The sequence below is a fragment of the Platichthys flesus genome, chromosome 6, assembly GCF_949316205.1.
Source record: "Platichthys flesus chromosome 6, fPlaFle2.1, whole genome shotgun sequence".
Classification (NCBI taxonomy): domain Eukaryota; kingdom Metazoa; phylum Chordata; class Actinopteri; order Pleuronectiformes; family Pleuronectidae; genus Platichthys; species Platichthys flesus.
This window is the reverse complement of record NC_084950.1, coordinates 14,375,036-14,394,578: the sequence shown is the minus strand read 5'-3', so window position 1 is coordinate 14,394,578 and position 19,543 is coordinate 14,375,036. Positions and strand designations below refer to the sequence as shown.

The 19,543-nt window shown below is 40.8% G+C and overlaps 2 protein-coding genes across 2 annotated transcripts; one reads left to right on the top strand and one right to left on the bottom strand.

Annotated features, from left to right (window-relative positions):
• The first annotated feature begins 2,488 nt into the window (after positions 1–2,488).
• aagab (alpha and gamma adaptin binding protein) lies at positions 2,489–6,132 on the top strand. Its single transcript, XM_062390122.1, has 10 exons — positions 2,489–2,669; positions 2,957–3,147; positions 3,240–3,336; positions 3,439–3,528; positions 4,069–4,152; positions 4,348–4,427; positions 4,600–4,696; positions 4,848–4,952; positions 5,157–5,206; positions 5,575–6,132. The coding sequence occupies exons 1-10, from the start codon at positions 2,576–2,578 to the stop codon at positions 5,650–5,652; spliced, it is 966 nt and encodes a 321-aa protein (XP_062246106.1). The 5' UTR covers positions 2,489–2,575; the 3' UTR covers positions 5,653–6,132.
• A 528-nt stretch (positions 6,133–6,660) lies between these two features.
• Positions 6,661–15,683, bottom strand: smad3b (SMAD family member 3b). Its single transcript, XM_062390121.1, has 9 exons — positions 15,198–15,683; positions 11,294–11,487; positions 11,036–11,170; positions 10,832–10,906; positions 10,698–10,748; positions 9,594–9,806; positions 9,339–9,476; positions 9,063–9,207; positions 6,661–8,325 (listed from the first exon to the last, which is right to left on the bottom strand). The coding sequence occupies exons 1-9, from the start codon at positions 15,398–15,400 to the stop codon at positions 8,202–8,204; spliced, it is 1,278 nt and encodes a 425-aa protein (XP_062246105.1). The 5' UTR covers positions 15,401–15,683; the 3' UTR covers positions 6,661–8,201.
• Positions 15,684–19,543: the final 3,860 nt, after the last annotated feature.

Genomic DNA, 19,543 nt, shown 5'->3' with positions numbered 1-19,543 from the left:
AGAAATAAAAAGTTTACATTCTCCTGAGTAAGTCATTGAATTAACTGCCATTATCAATGATAAAAAAAAATCCACTATCATCTCAATTCTACATAAGGTGTAAATTACTCTTGTGCAGAAGTGCGTTTTAAACCCACCTGGAGGACAAAGCAAGTCAGAATGAGAAAAGATCACACACTGATCTTATAGTCAAAGACAATATTTCAAGCAGAGTAAGTGTAGCAATACGAATCATGATACAGATGACCCAAGCTATGCTGTATTTTGGAAATTGGGATTTTGTCGAGTATGATCTCTTTTGAGAGCTGTGTACAAGAATAAACACATACAGGTTAAAGATATTAACCAATACTTAATAAAAGCTTACAGTGTGTTATTTCTATAGAAATCATAAAATACATCCTATTTATGATTCCAACTAAATTTACCTATTGTGACATTACTCACCACATGTGTGCTCCTCTTGTGGACATCGGGAAGTGATGTCCCACTTTTCAGGTACATAATAGCTCTGTTTTTTGAGAGAGCAGGATTGCAAAGCGAATGCATGGATAACGTTGTCTTGTGCTGAATGAGACAGGTAGAGAATGAGTTTAAAAACTTTTACAATAATAATTAGACAGACTGTAGAATCAGCAATATTAGATATAAAAATGTTTATATGTAGTCAGCTGGAAGCTCATTAAAGGTATAATTTGCTAAATAATTATTCAGTCTAATACAACAGTCCTTTCTTACCATTATGTTTTACTGATTACTTAAAATTTTGAGTTGCTGATTCAACTGTATGGTAATTTTGGGTGATGCAGTTTGTGGTACTGCTGGACAGTACACAGTACAGAGAGATAGTACTTTTATTTAGCTTTATAAGAATAAAAAGGGTATGGGCAAAATAATAGTAAGACCTGCCCATATAACACAATATGACTCAACAGCACAACAAACCCCTGCTATCAAAATGACAATAAAGTAGAATCAAAAACAGAAATAGTTCCAGTATAAAATGAACATAACTATCATGAAGATAGGATTTATAATGGGGCTGCTGTAATGTACACTGTATTTGTTTGAGCCATGCGTACCTAATAATCTGAAAACGGGGTATTTCAGCTAAAAAGTGTATATTATGAAATTAAAACGAAAAGTATATGTAATTGTGAATAGTAATCAACCTTTTCCCGCTGAGATGCTCCTGGCAGGACTTCCCTTTGTGGAGGCATAGCTGGGAAACTGTCCAGATCAGGTTTCCTGTGTAAAGTTTTGCTTTCAGAATCAAAATATCTATCATCAGATTATTATTCAACCCGCATAAAGAGATGTTCCCGACTGTTGGCAGTGATTTTGTAAAAATACAAATACTTACCATTTGGGAATCTGCACTGTCTTTTTGTGAACGTCTTCAATGTTTGGAAGAACCAGCAGCTGCTCAGACACTGTTTTTAGATAGTCTTCAGCGTGTTTCTTTTTACAGTTGAGGAAGATTGAGATGGTCAGCCACATTCACCTGATGTCTATCACGTTACATTGTTATCAGTGCTTAATCTGAATAAACCATCATCACCTTGATGCTGTTCTCTGTCTTGTGAATGGCGTCGTCCAGGGCTTCGAAGTCCAGTGTTGTTTTGTCACTGAGACGGATTTTCTCTAGATTACCTCTCAGTTGTCTCAAATCATCTTGAACCTGCAATAAACAGTTTTGTGATGAGTGCAAACACAATTTTTAGCTACACTTCTGTCAATTGGTAAAACATTAGGATAAATATTAACACACAATAACATGAATATATTTTAATATATATATATTTAAGCACAGTGGTCCAATTAGCAAACATCAAACCAAGCTAAATGCAAAACAAACAAACGTTAAGCTAATGGACAATCACCAAGTGTATTCTCTCAAACATTAAGAATTGTTAGCTGACCTAAAGTAGAAACATTACCCGAAGTAAAACTGCTCCAAATTTATCTTGATTTCTATGAGACATATTTTTGCATATTGAGTTAAACAGCAAACGACTGCGATTAAACTCTTTAAATTCAGTCCATCGACCCAAGTCTGTCCCGAGCTGTCATTGGAACAGTACACGTAGTCATGACAACGAAAGATGGTGTTGTATTCTCCCGTGTACAGACTGTCAGGCAAACACACCTCCTTTAAATGTCGCTATTATAGGCTGATCAAAAAATAGATCATAACTTTATTTCCATCCTCTTCCTTCATAAACATGAATATGTATTATTTATTTAATGGAGCTTTAGGAAGAGATACTGCTCTGCCTGAAAGACCAAACTCAGGGATTAGTATTCCCCTCACTGTAAGCCAAACAGCGTAAACTTCAATATCGCCATGAGCAAAAATTACACATATTGATTATACTATATATATCCATATATTTATAGAAGTAATCGGCTTTATTGAAAATAGTTTTTTAAATACAACTGAAATCTGTGAAATGCTGCACCGGAAGTGACCGGCGCAGTGGCTCGGTCAGAGTTGAAAGGTTGTCAAAGTTGAGCTAACGTAGCGCTAAGCTAACATCAGGGGGAGAAGCTCGTCTTCACATATCTTTTTAAAATGTCTGACACGGAGGAAACCACGGAGATGACCGTTCCCTGCGTGCTCCTCACCAGCTGTGACAGTGGGTTCAAAGAGGAGGAGCTGATAACACGTACGTTTAGCATGGACATGTAGGATTTGGTCAGAGGGGCTAACGTCAAACAAAGCTAACGCGCCTAGCTTGCATGGCTATAGTAATACAGGTTATTAACTCGTTTGCCTGGGGTTGTCAAGCTAGTGGGTCAATTCAGTAACTATTGTGCTAGTGGCGATGCTAAGGCTTTTAAACGAGGTTAAGTAAACCTCGTTTCTGCAGCTAGCATGTTTAGCAGCGCAGCATTACCTAGCCTCTCTTGTTGTTTTGGGTAATTTGATAGAAGAAATGTGTGTTTTCCTCAGAGATCCTCAACTCGAAGGCTCTACCGGAGCCGATCAAGCGAGAGGACACGGTGACCTGGTACCCGTGGGAAATCAACAACAAATATTACACAGCAGACGTCAGGCTATGCGTCGTGCCCAGCACCTTCCAGATGTCATCAGAGATCGCCCAGTCCACCCAGGCTTTCATCGCTTATTTTGACAGTAAAGCGGTACGTGACCTAAATAGTGGGTCTTGTTTTTAATATCTAGGAAGTAAATCGACTTATCTCTAATGTGTATCGTGTCTACATTGTGTTTGCAGAAAGATGGTTTGGAAAAACTCCATCCCTGGATATCAGTGGTGGAGGATCTTAATCCGGAGGTGCTCATCCTGGTGTGTGACAGAGTTTGTGAAACAGGTTTGTTCTGCAGCACTTTGCGGTGACGTGTGATTGCAGAAAGGCACCATAATGCACAATTCCAGGTTGTTATATGGCATTAAAGTAGTGTTCATATTGCAGGGGTCAGCAGACATGAAGCACAGCAGTGGTGTTTGGCTCATGCCTTTGAGCTGGTGGAGCTCAATCCACAGGAGCTGCCGGATGAAGATGGTGAGCACGAATCACGATTGCCATTTTCAGAAATTACCTCTGGAGGATGTCTGCAGAATTAGATTAGGTCTTTGACACATGCAGGAGATTTTCCGCTCAGACGCGTTCAAAGCTGCAGCAACTCCTCAGGTGGAGCCAGGACCCAACATGTACATTCTGTGGTGTCGGCCCATATCACCCAAGCTCTCTTATCATCATCCTTGTTGGCGTGGACTCCCTTTTTCAAGTGGAGATATTAGTATTCTTCTTTTTTTTTTTAATTAGAGGAACTTGCTTGTGGTGTTCTGACATCGGTTCTTCGGGACTTTCTGCTGACCTCTTACTAGGGAGCTGGCCGGAGAAAGTCCACAGAAAGCCCAGAGGCTCTTATTCTGATATTTGCGTTCACACATACAGCCCCTTCGTAGAATGTTGGGATGATCTCCGAAGTTCAGTGCATGTCTGAAAACCGCTAATGACGATGTAGACATGTTTTAATTCATCGGGGTTTGTAAAAAAATTTGATGTTGACATTTACACAGTCTTTGTTTCTTTCATCAGATGACTTTCCAGAATCAACTGGAGTAAAGAGAATTGTTCAAGCGCTCAATGCAAACGTGTGGTCCAGTATGGAGATGAAAGATGGTGAGATTAAGTCCCCAGTAGAGTGTGGATAACCGACTTGAGCTTGTCGGATCCTGATGGGTTCTGACGGGCTTGGGCCAGGTTCAGACATACATTTTGAAATGATAGACGGGTTCGGTCATGTCATCTTACTGTTCAGTTTAACTGTGTATGCTGTTTGTATCGCGTGTAACAGTTGATCTCTCCGTCTAACAGAGCACAACCAGGGGTTTGGTCTGATGAGCAGTTTGGTGGCCTCCAGACACAACAACCCACGCACCTGCCAAGATACAGCAGTGAGGAGCTTTTTCTTTAACCATTTTAATTAATTTTGATTGAAGTTCCCCTCTGTAAACCTCTTTAATTGGTCTCTCTCACTTGTTACATAAATACATTCAATTCCACTTAAATTTAATTTTTTAATCTGTCAGTTTTCAAGCAGGCATCCTAACCTCTTATCTGTGACAGTCCTCCAGCTTGCCAGAAGAGGGCACAGTAGTTACCGAGGCCAACCATACAGAAGAGAGGAGCACAGATACAGTCACACAAGGGCAGACAGTAGTCGGTAAGTGAACGGCTCAGGATGGAATCTGTTCTCAACATTTACTTATTTTCTTCCTCAAAACCTTTTGGTAATCCTGCTGTCACATTTAATTTAATGTTTTTTTCCCAAATCTGAATATCTTGATCATTTTCACTTGTGTTGATTTTCTCAGACACATTGACTGATTTGGACATTCAGGAACTCGCTAATCTAACATCTGGAGATGCAGATGTGGATAACTTTGAACGTCTCTTTACCAAATTAAAAGAGATGAAAGGTAACGGGAGAATGAAAAACATACACATGCAATATTGTCGAAAAACGTTTCACAGCCTGTTTTTTTACTTTTAAAACATACAATCAAAAAGTGTATATATATATATATATATATATATATATCTGTCATTGTTTACATGGAGATCATATGTTTGCACAGCTGACCCCATTCATGTTGACTTGCTCTGTGAATTTCAACCTACAGATAAAGCTTCTTCGTTACCTCATGAGCAGAGGAAGGTTCATGCAGAGAAGGTGAGACACAGTGCAACATGTTCCCCACAAGACATCAAGCATGATCATTCTTCTAGTGTTTTATTGTCGATGCATGTTTAGATATACTGAATGTTTCAAAATAATATTATGGTATTACCATAGAATTGTTTGGATGAGTGTGTTACAAACTGATAATTAACTTTGTGTAGGACACACTTGCTTGCCTCTATAATCATTTTTTTTAACCTACAACACAGCCTAATACGCTGTCGTGCAAACCACTCATTCAATGCTAAACATTTACCACTTAGCAACATTTCTGTCACTCTTTAATCAACCCAATCAAATTGTTTAATCAAACGTGTTAATGCAAAATCTAATTATTTATATTACACTGTCATTCGCAGGTAGCAAAAGCGTTTTGGACGGCCATCGGTGGAGATGTAGATGAGATAGATGGATCGTCATCGGGTGAGGAAAGCTAAAAAAAAAAAAAAGCTTCCAGAGACTAATCTCCAGATCCTCCTCCTTTCTTGGGACTTCCACATGATCCAGCGTCCTTTCACCTGCTTCTTGCACTTGGAAAGTGGAGATGCTTACAGATGGTACTGTAGGCATAGTCATGTTTAGATACCTTGGATTACCCAAATGAAATGATTTCATTACTGGTGTAAAAGTGAGAAGCAGATGGAAATTGATAATAGGGAGACAAAGCCAGTGCGTGGCCACGACCCTCAGTCATATTTCCTGGGTCCTGTCACTATATCTTAAGCCCTGAGTTGAGCGTGAACACATGATGGTGTTACATAGGGGGAAAAAAACCATCAAATTAAAGTATGTGGGCTTTGATTTATGTATTTGTTCTTCGGGTGCAGTTGTCACATATATTTTGTAGTGACATAATGTGCCTTAGAAGAGTGGTAATGCACATTCTGTTGACTCAACATAAAGACTTGTGATTTTAATTTTGTTCATGCTCTTTAGTGGGTGTGTGGCTCATTTATTGTGAAGACAAGACTAGCATACTACAAAAGTACATACAGCTCAAGTCAATCTTATGAAGAACTACAATGACACTCAGTAGAGCACATACAGGTCTTAAATCCTAACAGTCCACTTATAAAACCACATTTAAATTAACTAGGTCTAGATTTTAATTTGGCTCTGCACCAGATTAAACACTCAATATAAATGTTGAAATACGCCATAACTCGTACTGTTTAAGAAAGTGCAAAAGATCCTAGATACGCCCTTTGACCTGGATCTGCACCAAAAGTTCCATGGTAATTCATCCAGTAGTTTGTATTCGATCAATGAAAACAACCCTGGCAAAGGTAAATATTGTTGCAAGATGTGAGTACCTGGAGAAGCAAGAATGATTGACACATCACACTTTCCAACAAGATGACCACCAAAAGGTTAGTTTCTCCGACGGTAGCATTCATTACAGTAAAGTGATATTGGATTTTAGGATGTTGCTTCCCCAGTCACTGAATCAGCAAGCCATTAGCTTTTAATTCAATTTTTTTACCCAGTTGCAATTTATTAAATTTTCACAGATAACAAAACAATCGTCAACAAATATTAAACTACATGAAATAAACATGTACATAAGACTTCGAACAGAAAACCAACAACTGCAAACATCAAGGAACAGAAGTACTCATACAGATCGAGCAACTACCTAATGCATTGCAGTACACAGTATTTCAGTTTAGCACCATGTAACGTTTTTAATGGATAACACGGTGTCCCAGTCTTATGCACTGTAAGTAAATGCAGGAATAGCTCGGTGGCTTCATAGACAATGACAGCGAGCATATGACACATGCCTTATACTGTAGCAATGTACATGAAATATACAGTATTTACTGGACAAGTCAAATTACCACTGGAACTAAAGCTTTACACTGATCAACACATTAGAATTCAAGTGCATCATTTACCCACAAGGAGCATAGTGTACTACTGGCTAATGGAAGGTTAAAAAACCAGCGTGGAAGAACCACAGCCACGGTTCATGCTACTAAGTACTGTTCACACTGAAGTCACACCTAAATTCATTCAGTCCACTATGATCACTCTTACTTTGTGTCATTATGAAACAACAGCAAGAGCTGGTACAGTAATCCTATGTGATAGAAATGCCTGCGTCAAAGGCGGCTAAGTTTTTGGGTCATTCAAAAGTCTTGTGTTTGTGAATCTACTCATGCCAGAGGTCAGTCAGGTCCACAGTTTCAAGCAACGCATGACCACAAGAAATCACAAGCTATAAATATCTATGTACAGTTATATCGAGGCAATAATAAAAATATATTCCCATGCAGGACAATATGCAAAAATAACTTATAAAATGTCTCTTTCACTGAGCAAAATAGTTTTCATACAAGGGTTCTCATCAAGAAACAATGGTGCTAATGTCTATATTTTGTTAAAAATAGATAAAATACCAATTAAATTGTCATTCCAATAATTAATGTTTTCATTAATACAGATAAATCAATATGGGCAAAGTACCTTGTACTTAAAATATTAATTATATATATTCTATTTAGTCAATAAACAGAATAACCTTTTCAAGTTAAAGCATTTTGATAAATAATCCTCCTGATTCAGTGTTAACACAAGTGGTTCTGACACCAGTCATGGCAGCTTGTTCACAATTTCAGCTAATTCATAGAATCAAAAATGATACATGTAGATGATGACATTTCAATCCCCTGTATAAAAGATTGACCAAGCACAGACATTATTTCTGAATGAACAATGAGTAAAATTAGGGTATTCTTTTGAATCCTACAGCAAATACCCTGGTTCCCTGTTGAACACATGAAAACAAAACAATGTCGTGGCTCAATGGAAACACTAGATGGTTCTAAGATAAGTGCTATGCTGTACATGTGCGGTGAAAGGTTCTAGACAAGGGAGGGGAGATACTTGACGAATGGCGTCTCTTTCGTTATCGTCATTGAAGGATACTTGAGTTTGCCCATGTGGTTTGTATTTAAGTGAGTTGGGGGACAGGGGGCCACTCCTATGACACACTGGAGCAGTGGATACTGGGAGAGCCCATCTGTGTGAGGACCTTGTCCAGCCACTGCAAAGGACCATTGAGATGCAGCTCTATCCAACAGGGGGTGCTGGTCACCGTCTGCCGCCTGCAGGGAAGATGAGGAGATAGGCAATGTGGTTTGTTTTCAAGCTTCAACTCATGGTACCATACAAATTCAAATGACTACGAGTCATCTCAGTCTTCATATAACCTCATTGCAGTCAATGCAAAGATACAGTCCACTTTTTTAAGTTGAATTAGCACAAACCGTGAAGCCAAATCTACCGTCTCTTCTAAGTCATTCAAGTTTCTACCAGAGCTATTTTTCTCCGAGGTGTTTGGTGCCACAAATTGAGCCCCCACTACTCGTAGTCCAGTGGGAGTCCCCTCGCAAAGGTTGTCTGAAATGAGTTCACCTTCCCATGTCCCCCATATCACTGCATGCCTGCTGCATTCTTCCACCGTTACTCATCCCTCTCTTACACACTCACAGCTGCACCCTCCCCCATCACCCTCTTTTTCATTTACAAGACTGCTACCGTCTGTGAGGAAGCCCCCCCCTTATCCTTCTTTTTCAACCCTTAAATGAATTAAAGCATCCTGATCATAACTATCAAGCCCTCGCACGTTTTCTTATTAAGTTTGAGAGTTCAGCTTAATACAACTTCTGAGTCCTGAAGTGTGCTACCATTGTCCGCAGTACAAGTTTGTCATTAAGTAAATAACATAAATAAATAACAATAATTGTTCAATAAAGATACCTTAAAAATTATTAGATGTTACAAATATAATTATCGATATCCATTATTCAGCAGCTTAATTTTGTATTGATATTTTATTTACCTGTACTCAGCTCCCCAACCCTTGACAAAACTCATGCGAATGGTGCACATCCTTGTGAGCTGGTAGACAGCCTCGAAGCCCTGATTGACGGACTGTGCGAGCAGCGCAGCAAACTCCTGGTTGTTGAAGATCTTCAGGTTGCAGCCTGACAGACAAAAGATTCATTATTAGGGTCATTAGCACTGAGAAGCACGTGGATGTTCGGGTAAGTGGGTCATAAGGACTGATTTATGCTCTGGTCACGTCACGGGTTTGTACACATCTTCTCCTACTAACCTGGAGGGATTTTGCAGACGGTGGCCGGATGCCAGCTGTAGCGCTGGTTGCAGTTGGGGCTCTGGACAAAGATGGCACTGTCACTGAGACACTCTGCAAACACCTCGCCCCCGATGTAGTACAGCCTCACGCCCCGCCCTGGAAGGGGAGGAGCAAAGATTGTAGCTCAGAGACCACCTGATTATGTCAAGTGCAGATTTAAAATGCAGATTTCATCAAATCTTATGCGATACTCGTTTGAAATCAAATGGCCACCTATGTGTCTGCGTGTGAGCTCTACTGCCGAGTTGCGGTTGACGTTGGACAACAAGCCCAGACAGAAGCGCTCAGAGTTGGAGGGGTCTGTGAATCCATCTACTGTGAGGGAGGGCTGGGAGGCATGGAAGGTTTCTCCTACACGCTGGTTCAGCTCGTAGTAGGAGATGGAGCACCAGAAGGCAGATTCACAGTACGTCACGGGTTGTAAGTCTGTGTGAACAGCGGGTGAGAGGGGAGAGAGAGAGAGAAATGTACAAAGCAAGCTTCAGTAGGAGCCATGAAAAAAACTCTTCATGGGAACAGGTAAAGTGCTTTGTGGTCAAACAACCATTTGACTGGGAAGATGTACACTGCTGATAAAGTTCCCTTTGATTTCTCTTCAATGGCTCTTTCCCACGACCCTCACGGCCCCAGCCAGGAAGGGCTAAGACATGACACGCGTGTATATTTTTTCAAACAGTGACCTGCCTGTGGCTTTGCACATGGATAAAATAACCAGGCAACAGGATGTTACTGTTATTGCATTATCACTAACTGTCTGTAGTTGGCCTTTCCACAGATGAGGACGGACCTGGACTAAGACTCCATTCATACCATACTTTCTCTGTTACTGCCCCGAGGCCCTCACAGAAGGAGTCCACGTCTCCTGTATATTACTGGTCTGTCCCTCACCCACATAAACACACCCTAAAAGATGGTAGTATACTTCAAGAGAAGCGTTTGATCGCCCTATCATGGAAGAACCCTCCAGACCACTGTTGGCCCTAGAGATAACACTAACTGCTATTCAACCAATAGTTAATGTTGATTTGACAGACATGATATATATAAAATATAGTCAATATATAGAAAATCTGAACTCCCATATGACAATTAATTCATTAACATGATCAATTATATTTTTCCACCTTGCCTTTAATTTCTTGTTTATGCCTGGGTTATATAACTTTGATGAAAATTCATCTTATTAAAAAACCCCATACATGTAATAACCACAATACTTTACACAGCAGAGGATGAATGGATGTGATTTCAGTTGAACTTATGACTGCCCGTAATGAATGGTAGGCTCTGTAAGTGAAGCTCACTGCCTTTGCTTACCAAGATTACTGTTTGCGGGTGACACAGGATTGGGCGACATGCTGGGTGAACCTGAAATAGAGCAGGAGTACAGGACTGGGTCAGGATCTTGATGAGGCATAATTAGAACAGTATGAGGTGGAATTGTGTCTCACTGGTGTCCATGCTGTGGTTGAGCTGGTGATCATTGGTCTCTCCATCCTCACTCAGATACCCAGGGGGGGGGGTTTCTGTGAAACGCATTAGTAGATTTGATGAACACTATATTTTTTGTTAGAGAATAAAAAGGACAAAATCAATCAATGATAAGATTTAAAGATGTTTTCTGCCTTCAGAATGAGAGGCCTAGTTTTTCTCACCAGGAATATAGTTACTCCGGGGCTCAATGCCAGCGGGGAAGTTGGTGTTCTCAGGAATAGATGGACTGTAGTCATCCAGTGGTGGGAACACTGCGGGGATGTCTGTATGCCGTGGTACAAGGACAGGAGGCAAAACTACACATACACACATATACAGATAAATTCATTAAAAAAAACACACTTGGTTCTGTAGACCTCCGTCAAAAGTGTTATTTTGAAAACCGGAATTTGGATCGCGTAGCAATTAACTGCACTCACTTGGCGTCTCCACCCTCTGGTAGTGATAGGGGTTGACGCACACTTCGTCCTTCTTGGTGTGGAAGGCAAATTCACAGTGGTCGACGGCTCTCAACTCATGGTGGGACTGCAGATCGGGCCAGCGCCACAAGCGGCAGTAGATCACGTGGGGAAGACCTTTTCTGTGGGAGACCTGGAGACGCCCATCTAAAGATCTGAGAGATACCATCAAAAGAAACATGATACATGCGGATTAGAAGGAACCACTTTGAGTTGCTCTGCTCTAATTTATGCTGAAACAATGTCTTTGAAGTACAGGATAAAATGTATAAACAATTTATTACCTTGTTCTACATAAATCAACATTACCAGGTGGGCAGAACACCAAAGTATTTCACTAACGTCAGACCAGTTGTTTTTTTCTAATACACAACTTTAATATACATTTTTTTTTCATTGACTGTATTTACATAGGTGTGAAAGAGGCTCTTCGGTGCCAACCATTCCCTCAGTTCTTCCCACGCAGCAACACCGGTCAGTGAACGTCAGCTGTCTAATGGGATGATGTTCTACTATAAAGTCGTGACTGCATAAAGAGACAGCTGTGAGCAAAAAGTGATGAAAACTCATACCAACAGTAATTATGTACCTTTGAAGTGTAGGACCATGTGTATGTTGCCATGAAAATCAAATGACTAAAAGGGAAAAGAAGGGCTGTAACAGATCCTTGATCTGTCTGTTCACATTGACTCCAGAGTGGTGACAGGTTTTTTCCACTTGAACTCGCCAACAGTTCAGCTCATTGTTAAACTGTCAGACAAGAAACATATGGTTCTCCTTCTTTACCACGGCCGGGCCTCCCGTGAAGTATGTCAGAGGGGGACTTGGGTTCAAGGAAAACAAGTTATAGCTCGCTGGGCACTAGTTTTAAGGTGACCGGAAATATATCTTATTAATGTTGTTAAATTAAAGCAAAGTACTATAATTTCCAATAAACAGTTCAGTTGACAATAAACCAGATAATTCCAGGCAACTTTAGCATTAGGTCCTCCAGGGAATTGAAGAAAAAAGCGATCCAATCTCTGTCTAGCTCAAAATCCTTCAGATAAAGCATTTTTAGGGGCTTAACAAGAATGAGATGGACACTGTTACCATGAGATTTGATTTTGAGATAAGCATGTTATTTTGTTATACTTTGCTATATATGTGTTCCAGTCAGGCAACCAGAAGACACAAAACACCCTGTTCTAGTGAAGAGAGTAAGAAAGTGTATGAGAGGAGATGCAAGCATTTATTAAGATGGTCCTGGGTACTTAAAACCACAAATGTACCATTTTATGGATATCAAAACTACATATAAGACAACAGAAAGGTGTAAATATGGGACTAAGGGTCACTGCAAAAGAGATTTTCCAGCACTGCCTCCTGCAAAGAGGGTGTGTTTGTTGGGGCAGCTGAGGTCAGCACTGCCATGCCTCTGTCGGGAGACAGGCCTGGGCCTTGTCCTGTCACCCCTGATTTGTCACTCTGACATCATGACACTCTGCCACACAGCTGGACTGAGGCAACCCTCTTATCCAACAGACGATACAACAACTGTACAGCTTCCAGCCGGTGATTCACTACCATCCCATCACCAACCCTTCACCTTATCATAACAATATCCTGAGAGGGAGAGAAGCCACTGTCTGTTGAAGAGTTTCACTGCAGGAGCAACAACAAGAAAAACTTTTGATGATGTTACACAAGCAAATAAGTGTGTATTGCCCAGTACCTCCATGCCTCCTAACAACCTAACCCTATATTTATGATTAGAATGATTTATTTCTGTGATTTTTGTCTCTCATAATTATCTGCCACCTCTATACTGACTTGTTAGGTATTAAAAAGCAAAAGCCCTCCAGTTATTATTAATTTCTTCTTAACCAACAAACATTTCATTCTGTCTGCAAGTTGTGTACCACAGATAATAAGAGGCATTAATAAAAAGTCTGAGCCTATTGCTGTGTCTGTCAAAATAAACACATGTACCATAGTGAGCAGGTTTGCTTTTTCACCAAACAAATCAAAAACACTAAGTTTATTGTGAAGTTATAAAACTCTCGACATACTACAGAGGACCAGACAATTGATCTTCTCTTGAAGCTACCACAATGGAGATGTATTAATCCATAATAATTTCCTGTTGGCTCCAGTCCACTCTAAGTTCGAGCATCTCCGGCCTGCATTTACCACTTTGAAATGCTGACACACTGAGATTGAACCACAATCCAAAGAGTGGCCCACACCCTCCCTAAAGCCTGGAGCACATTCCCAAAACCAGAGAAGAGGGTTTTAATATAAGGTTACCACCCATGCTCCGACTTCTCTACCCACTATGATCGCAGCTCCTAGTTTTATTGATCACGCGAGCAAAGTGATGAAATATATATTTTAAAAAAAGTTCAAGTATGAATTACAGCTAGAAAGTTACTGCTGGGTTTGAACTCCCTCAACACTGCCTCCTACCAGCGGGGCCAGTGGGGCCTTAATTCACTTCATATAAGAACAAAGAGCAGAGAGACAAATAAATTGCATATTGCAATCTGACACTGTCCACTGTTTTGCATTTTGCATTTCACTTTTTATATCTTTTATATATTTTTATTTAGATATGTTTATGTCTAAATAAATGTTACTTTGTATAAATATTAGAAAAAGTGAGTAAATATATATTGTTTATTTGTATTGCTTTTCTTATGTGTGTTGTATTTATTGTGTTTTTATGTTTCTATGTTCATTGTATGCACCAATAACCAGAGCAAATTCCTTGTAGGTGTAAACCTACTTGGCAATAAATACTTTCTGATTCTGAAATCTATATTCAAACAGGAAAAAGGAAAAGAGTGACTGTGCCAATGCCAAAAAAAAGTTGACAATGTAGAAATACAGTCTACATGTTGTTATGTCTCTGTATGTTGTTCTTCCTGGCTGAGTTTTGTGCAGACAGTATCCACTTTTATTTACGGTTACATTTTTCCCATCAGGCCAGGGCAACAGTTTGAAATACAGATTTGACATTTGCTGAGTTAATACAGATTGAAAAAGCATGTCCAGTGAATGTACTAATTAAAACTGTATAATAGTTATCTATCCCTCACCATGTTGTGACTCATTCAAACCTCTGAGAATACAACTGTACAAAAACCTGCCCTCATGTGTTCAGACTGACTTCGGACAGATGGGTATCTAACACGGGGAGTACCACGCTGAACACTTTGCCACAGTCCACACACTCCAGCATAAACATCGTCTGTGAGTCAGCCCTATTCCGTCTGCACATCACACGTGTGAACTCTGGACACACTTGTCTGTGCAGCACAACGTGTCCCACAAACCTGCAGCCTGGACACTTTCAGAGACACTCCATCACAATCACTTCACAACAGGGACATTCTGGGAAAGGTTGCCTCGGGTCCACTGGGCATCCTCCTGCTGCACAACTAACGCCTGAGTGTGACATAACACAATCCAATGTGTGTGATCGTGGGTCTTTGTGCAGCACATTTGGCGAACACGCACACAAACGTGACGTTTACTCGTGCATCGGTATTTCAGACTGACAAAATGACCACTGGCTGTCGCCTTCTTCCCAAACAGAACGAGCTTGTTCTGCAGAAATAGCGGGCTAACTTTGCATTGATGCGCTAATGCTAGCTCTAGCTCCTCTGTATATCTGTTTGCACTGTAGCAGCTAAAGCTAACGATCGGTGCGAGGGAAACACAAATAATGCAATTATATATAATTTTTTCTTTTCATCAATCACGTCGGTAGCTAACCTGTTCGTGACAATGTTAACTCGTTCTAGCGCAAAACTACTCGAGCTAACTAGCTGTCATTAGCGCTAGCGTGGCTAAGTCCACTAGCGCTAGCTGTGTGTGTTACCTGGGTATGGTGATGCACTTGGTGTTGACATTCTGTGTGGTGATGGTTTTCTCCAGCTCCTCCAGCTGCCCGGTCTTCTTCAGCTTCTTCACCAGACTTTTCACCGCCTTCTCGCACCATTTCTCCTCCTGTCCGTTCTGCTCCCCTTTCTTCCAGCCCAGGAGCCGCTTCACGATCGGAGGCGTGAACGGTAATATGGACATCTTTTAAATTACAACACAACCAGTGACAGTGCTCCGGTCTGATTCCACCGCCCAGCGTTGACAATAATTAGCTTATTGCTCTTGGCTAGTTAGCTTAGCTCGCTGTAGTTCCAGAGCAGCAGCCTCGGTAGCTGCCGGGGGCTGAGCAGCAGCGGTTCGAGTCGCAGGTTCACTCCGCTCAAGTGGTGTGTCTGTCGGTGTGGAGCAGCTCCTCCAGCCGCCTGTCAGTCCCCTCCCCCTGGTCCCCAGTCAGCTGGTCTGTCCTCCACCTGGAGCAAGTGTTTCCTCCACACATGCAGCTGAGATCTACTTTTCTCCTTGTCACAGGAACACCACTAAATAACACGTGACACTAGGAAGTGAAGTAAAGCCTCATTCAGTTTGCAAGTCCAAATAAGAAATCCCTTCTTAATGGGACAGTTCACCCAAAGATGAAAATTCACCGTGCTGATGAGAGGGGGTTGGTGAAGTGTTTCAGTCCACAAGGCACTCTGCAGTTTCAGGGGGAAACAGCGTTGCAGCCAAGTCCAATACAACTGAAGTAAATGGTGACCAATTCTTCAAACAGAAACAGATAAAAAATGGCTCCATACTGCTTGTGTGGTGTCATCCAAGTGTCCGTTAGCCGCGGCAATCACATTGGACCATTTACACCATGATTTTAGTATAAATGGCCGCTGTGAAGGGTCCTCATTTACTTCAATTGTATCGGACTGCACCAATGTTTATCCCTGAAACTCCAAAAGTGTATTGTGGACTCAAACACTTCACACACCCCTCCACCGGCAAAGTTGTGAGTAGATCCTTGGTGAATTTTCATTTTTGGGTGAACTCTCCCACTAAACTCAGGGAAAAACCTTCAACCACCAAATTCAAATGCATTATTGAAATCCTCCTGCGTGATAAACTCCTATAACACAATGGGGTTTTTGGTAATTCACACACTGTCCATGTCACATTTTAAAAAGTTTCCTCTGAACTCAGTGTTGAGTCAGGGGATGTTGAGTCAACACGTATACAACTTAAGATGCACAACATGTAAAACATGCTGTAACCAGATATATGTCAACACTGCAAAGTGATCCAACTTTTTTGCATTGAGTGTGTCCATGAATAGAAGACCCTGAGGACTAATCCTTCTGATCCGCTCATAAAAGTGATTTCATTTCACTGACACATCTCTCCAGAAGAGGCTGAAGGGGGGGGGGGGGGGGGGGGGGGGGGGGGCATTCAGTAGTATTTGGATATAAATAAATAAATAAATATCTCTCTATTTAGAGTCATTGATATCCTCCATCAATGACTGCTGACTATGTCTAAGCAGGTATTTGGCATGGCTTCTTACTTCCTTCCTCTTTAATACGTATTATAGGTATGTTGACAGTGCCACCTTACAAATTGTAACTCTGTAAAACTTTTTGCATTTTAACATTTTTTTTGTGTGGCATGTTTGTGAAGAACACATTATTGTATTATAAACATAAACATGAATAAATGATCTTGTTTAGAGTGTTTATACATATTGATATCATAGACTATTAGAATACTGTGCTTGTGGTGACAGAGTAGGATTGAAGCTGTTCCATGCAGTACCTGACATGAAGACCTTCTGTCACTAAATCTGTTCAAATCAAGTCAGAACAGCGAAGAGATCACTCTGCGTTTAAAACTACTATTGTTAAACTGAAGAAGCTGTTGAGCGGTGACCACATCTTCCATGTTAACTCTGTTGATTTGCTCTGGGGACAACATCCACCGGGAGACACGAGCTGGACAGCTGGTGTGGAGAGCTTTTGCGTGTTCGTGTCTGAGTGTCAATGTGTGTGTGCGTGTTAGGAGGGAATGGGGGGGGGGGGGGGGTGGCAGACAGAGGGGCAGATGGGCCACAGCATGCAGGAGAAGGTCTTAGGGACAGACTGAAGTGGAGATTTTGGACAAAAGGCCCGGTGGCTGGCTGAATAAGTAATGGCTGCAGACAATGTGGTGGTTAACAATGGCATTGTGATGGACCACTCATGGGCTACATGGGAAACAAGCAGGATGTGTTGGACGAGGCCCAATCAGCTGGGCTGCTGTCACAACAACATTAGATAAGGACGGAGTAGCAGGTCGAGTAAATGTGCCTTTTGTAAATCCACATGGACAGATTGTAGTGAAATAAGAAGTGTTATGAGACTAGCGAATTCTTTAAAATAATTCAATTTTAAGACAGCTAATCATCCGTCTATGCGTTATTCTTATCTGTGATCAGTGATTGCTCTCCAGTATTTCTTTAGTATGATTTAATAAAATCCGAGTAGCTCCCATTTACCCTCCACAAACCTGTGATTGGCTCAGCAGCTGTTTGCAGTGTGTTCGGATCTGAGGTGACCATTCAGCACATACCCAGAAGGGTGGGGTCGGCTTCTCCCTACAATCTCTGCCTCTTCTTCTAATCTCCCTTCACACTACAAGCTGTTATCTGTTGCTTGAAGCCATCAATCTGTCCCCAGACAGTGGCACCTCCAAATCTGGGGCATCAGTGACCTTGCTCCTCCCTCTCTCTTTCTCTCTCTTTTCATCCCTCCCTCTAAACCTGAACCCGAAGCAACCCTCAAATCCTCCTCCTCCGGCTTCAGACCCACGAAGGTGACACATCATCACATCCACCTCCCTGCCTGCATCATCTGCCTTCTTCTCACTGGTTCCCACCATTGTGGAAATCTATCTTCTGGTGTTTTCCTCACAGGTGGCTGCACGTGTGATCACCTGGGAAGTTGCAGAACCATACAAGGTTCACTTCACAAAGTTCTAACAGATGTTTTTATCATTGGTTAACCATCCTCATTCCTGTTTTATATAAACATCAATTATTTAAAAGAGCAACTTCTTTACCATATTACAGTAACATGTATAAATGCCAACATGACAGAAAGCAAGAATCCCATCAGCCTCTATAAATGGACATTTATAACTGTATTATTGTAACCCCAAAATAATTCCCCATTATTGTCCTATAATGGATCTATAAAGTATCAGTAAATTATTTATTAAGAAATATAATTGCATCATCTTTGAATGTGATCATAAAGAGAACCTAATTGGATAGTGGCACAGTTTTCACTTCATTAATTAATTCTGGTGCTGTGCTTATTTTAAAACAATTATCCAGAATGATTTGATCAAATCTGATAGAAATAAGTTACATTTATTAGCTGATACCTTTGTTCCCACAAGGTAAAGAAGGTGTCGCCACCTACTGGCATATTTTGGTTACTACAAGGATTAATGTGATTCATCATGATACATACAATTTTTGTGAATGTAATTTATTTTCTAGTAAATGGTCATCCTGAATAATACATATGTATGGCTATGTTTTAAACTGAAAACATATTGACATGCTACAGTGTGAAAAGCACAGATGTAAATATTAAAATTTGTTTTAACCGATCTGTGTTCACCTGCCACAGTTTCAACGTTGTTAATTGTCACACTGTCACTGTGTTTGTGTGTGTGTGTGTGTGTGTGTGTGTGTGTGTGTGCATGTGTGTGTGAGTGTTAATGATGCCTTTGTTGTTATCTGGACTTTTTTGCCGATGCACACACATGGTCTGGACTCAGTGTGGTTGTAATTTATTAGTGAATCAGTGCCATTGATTTTTTCGGTTTTCCATAAACACAATTTACATGTTTATTGTGAAAAACGGCCCATAACAGCATTAAGTTGATTCAGAGGCTTAGCACAATATTTCCTCATCTTACATAAGGACACGATGCAGCACTTGGCCATGATTCATTAACTTCACCTCCAGGCTAAAATGGCTTTCTGTTGGGCCCGCTCCTCTTGGCCCTGTGTTTACAAAGACAGCTCCCTCTGTGTTTCTTTAAAAAAAACATATGTTTTTATGGGCGGACATTGATATCATCAGTGATATAAGCCATTTTGATTATTTATCATATATAATGTGTCGATTCTGAGTTTGGAAAGGAAAAGTTTGGCGATTAAAGCAGATTTCCTTTGTCTGACAACACAGCATACACTTGAAACTTCACACAGATCAGACTTTCATCTTTTCTAACTTCCTCCCAAAAGCTGGTGGAACTTGTCATTTTCTGAAATCTGGTAAATACACTCCGTCACTCACACCACCACCAAAACTA

Coding starts and splice junctions, on each gene's coding strand:
- aagab (XM_062390122.1), top strand. CDS start 2,576: ATGTCTGACACGGAGGAAACCACGGAGATGACCGTTCCCTGCGTGCTC. Junction 3,529..4,068: donor GGAGCTGCCGGATGAAGATG/GTGAGCACGAAT, acceptor TTCTTTCATCAG/ATGACTTTCCAGAATCAACT. Junction 4,697..4,847: donor ACAAGGGCAGACAGTAGTCG/GTAAGTGAACGG, acceptor TGATTTTCTCAG/ACACATTGACTGATTTGGAC.
- smad3b (XM_062390121.1), bottom strand. CDS start 15,400: ATGTCCATATTACCGTTCACGCCTCCGATCGTGAAGCGGCTCCTGGGC. Junction 11,171..11,293: donor CCAGAGGGTGGAGACGCCAA/GTGAGTGCAGTT, acceptor GTGTATGTGTAG/TTTTGCCTCCTGTCCTTGTA. Junction 10,907..11,035: donor CCGGAGTAACTATATTCCTG/GTGAGAAAAACT, acceptor TGCGTTTCACAG/AAACCCCCCCCCCTGGGTAT.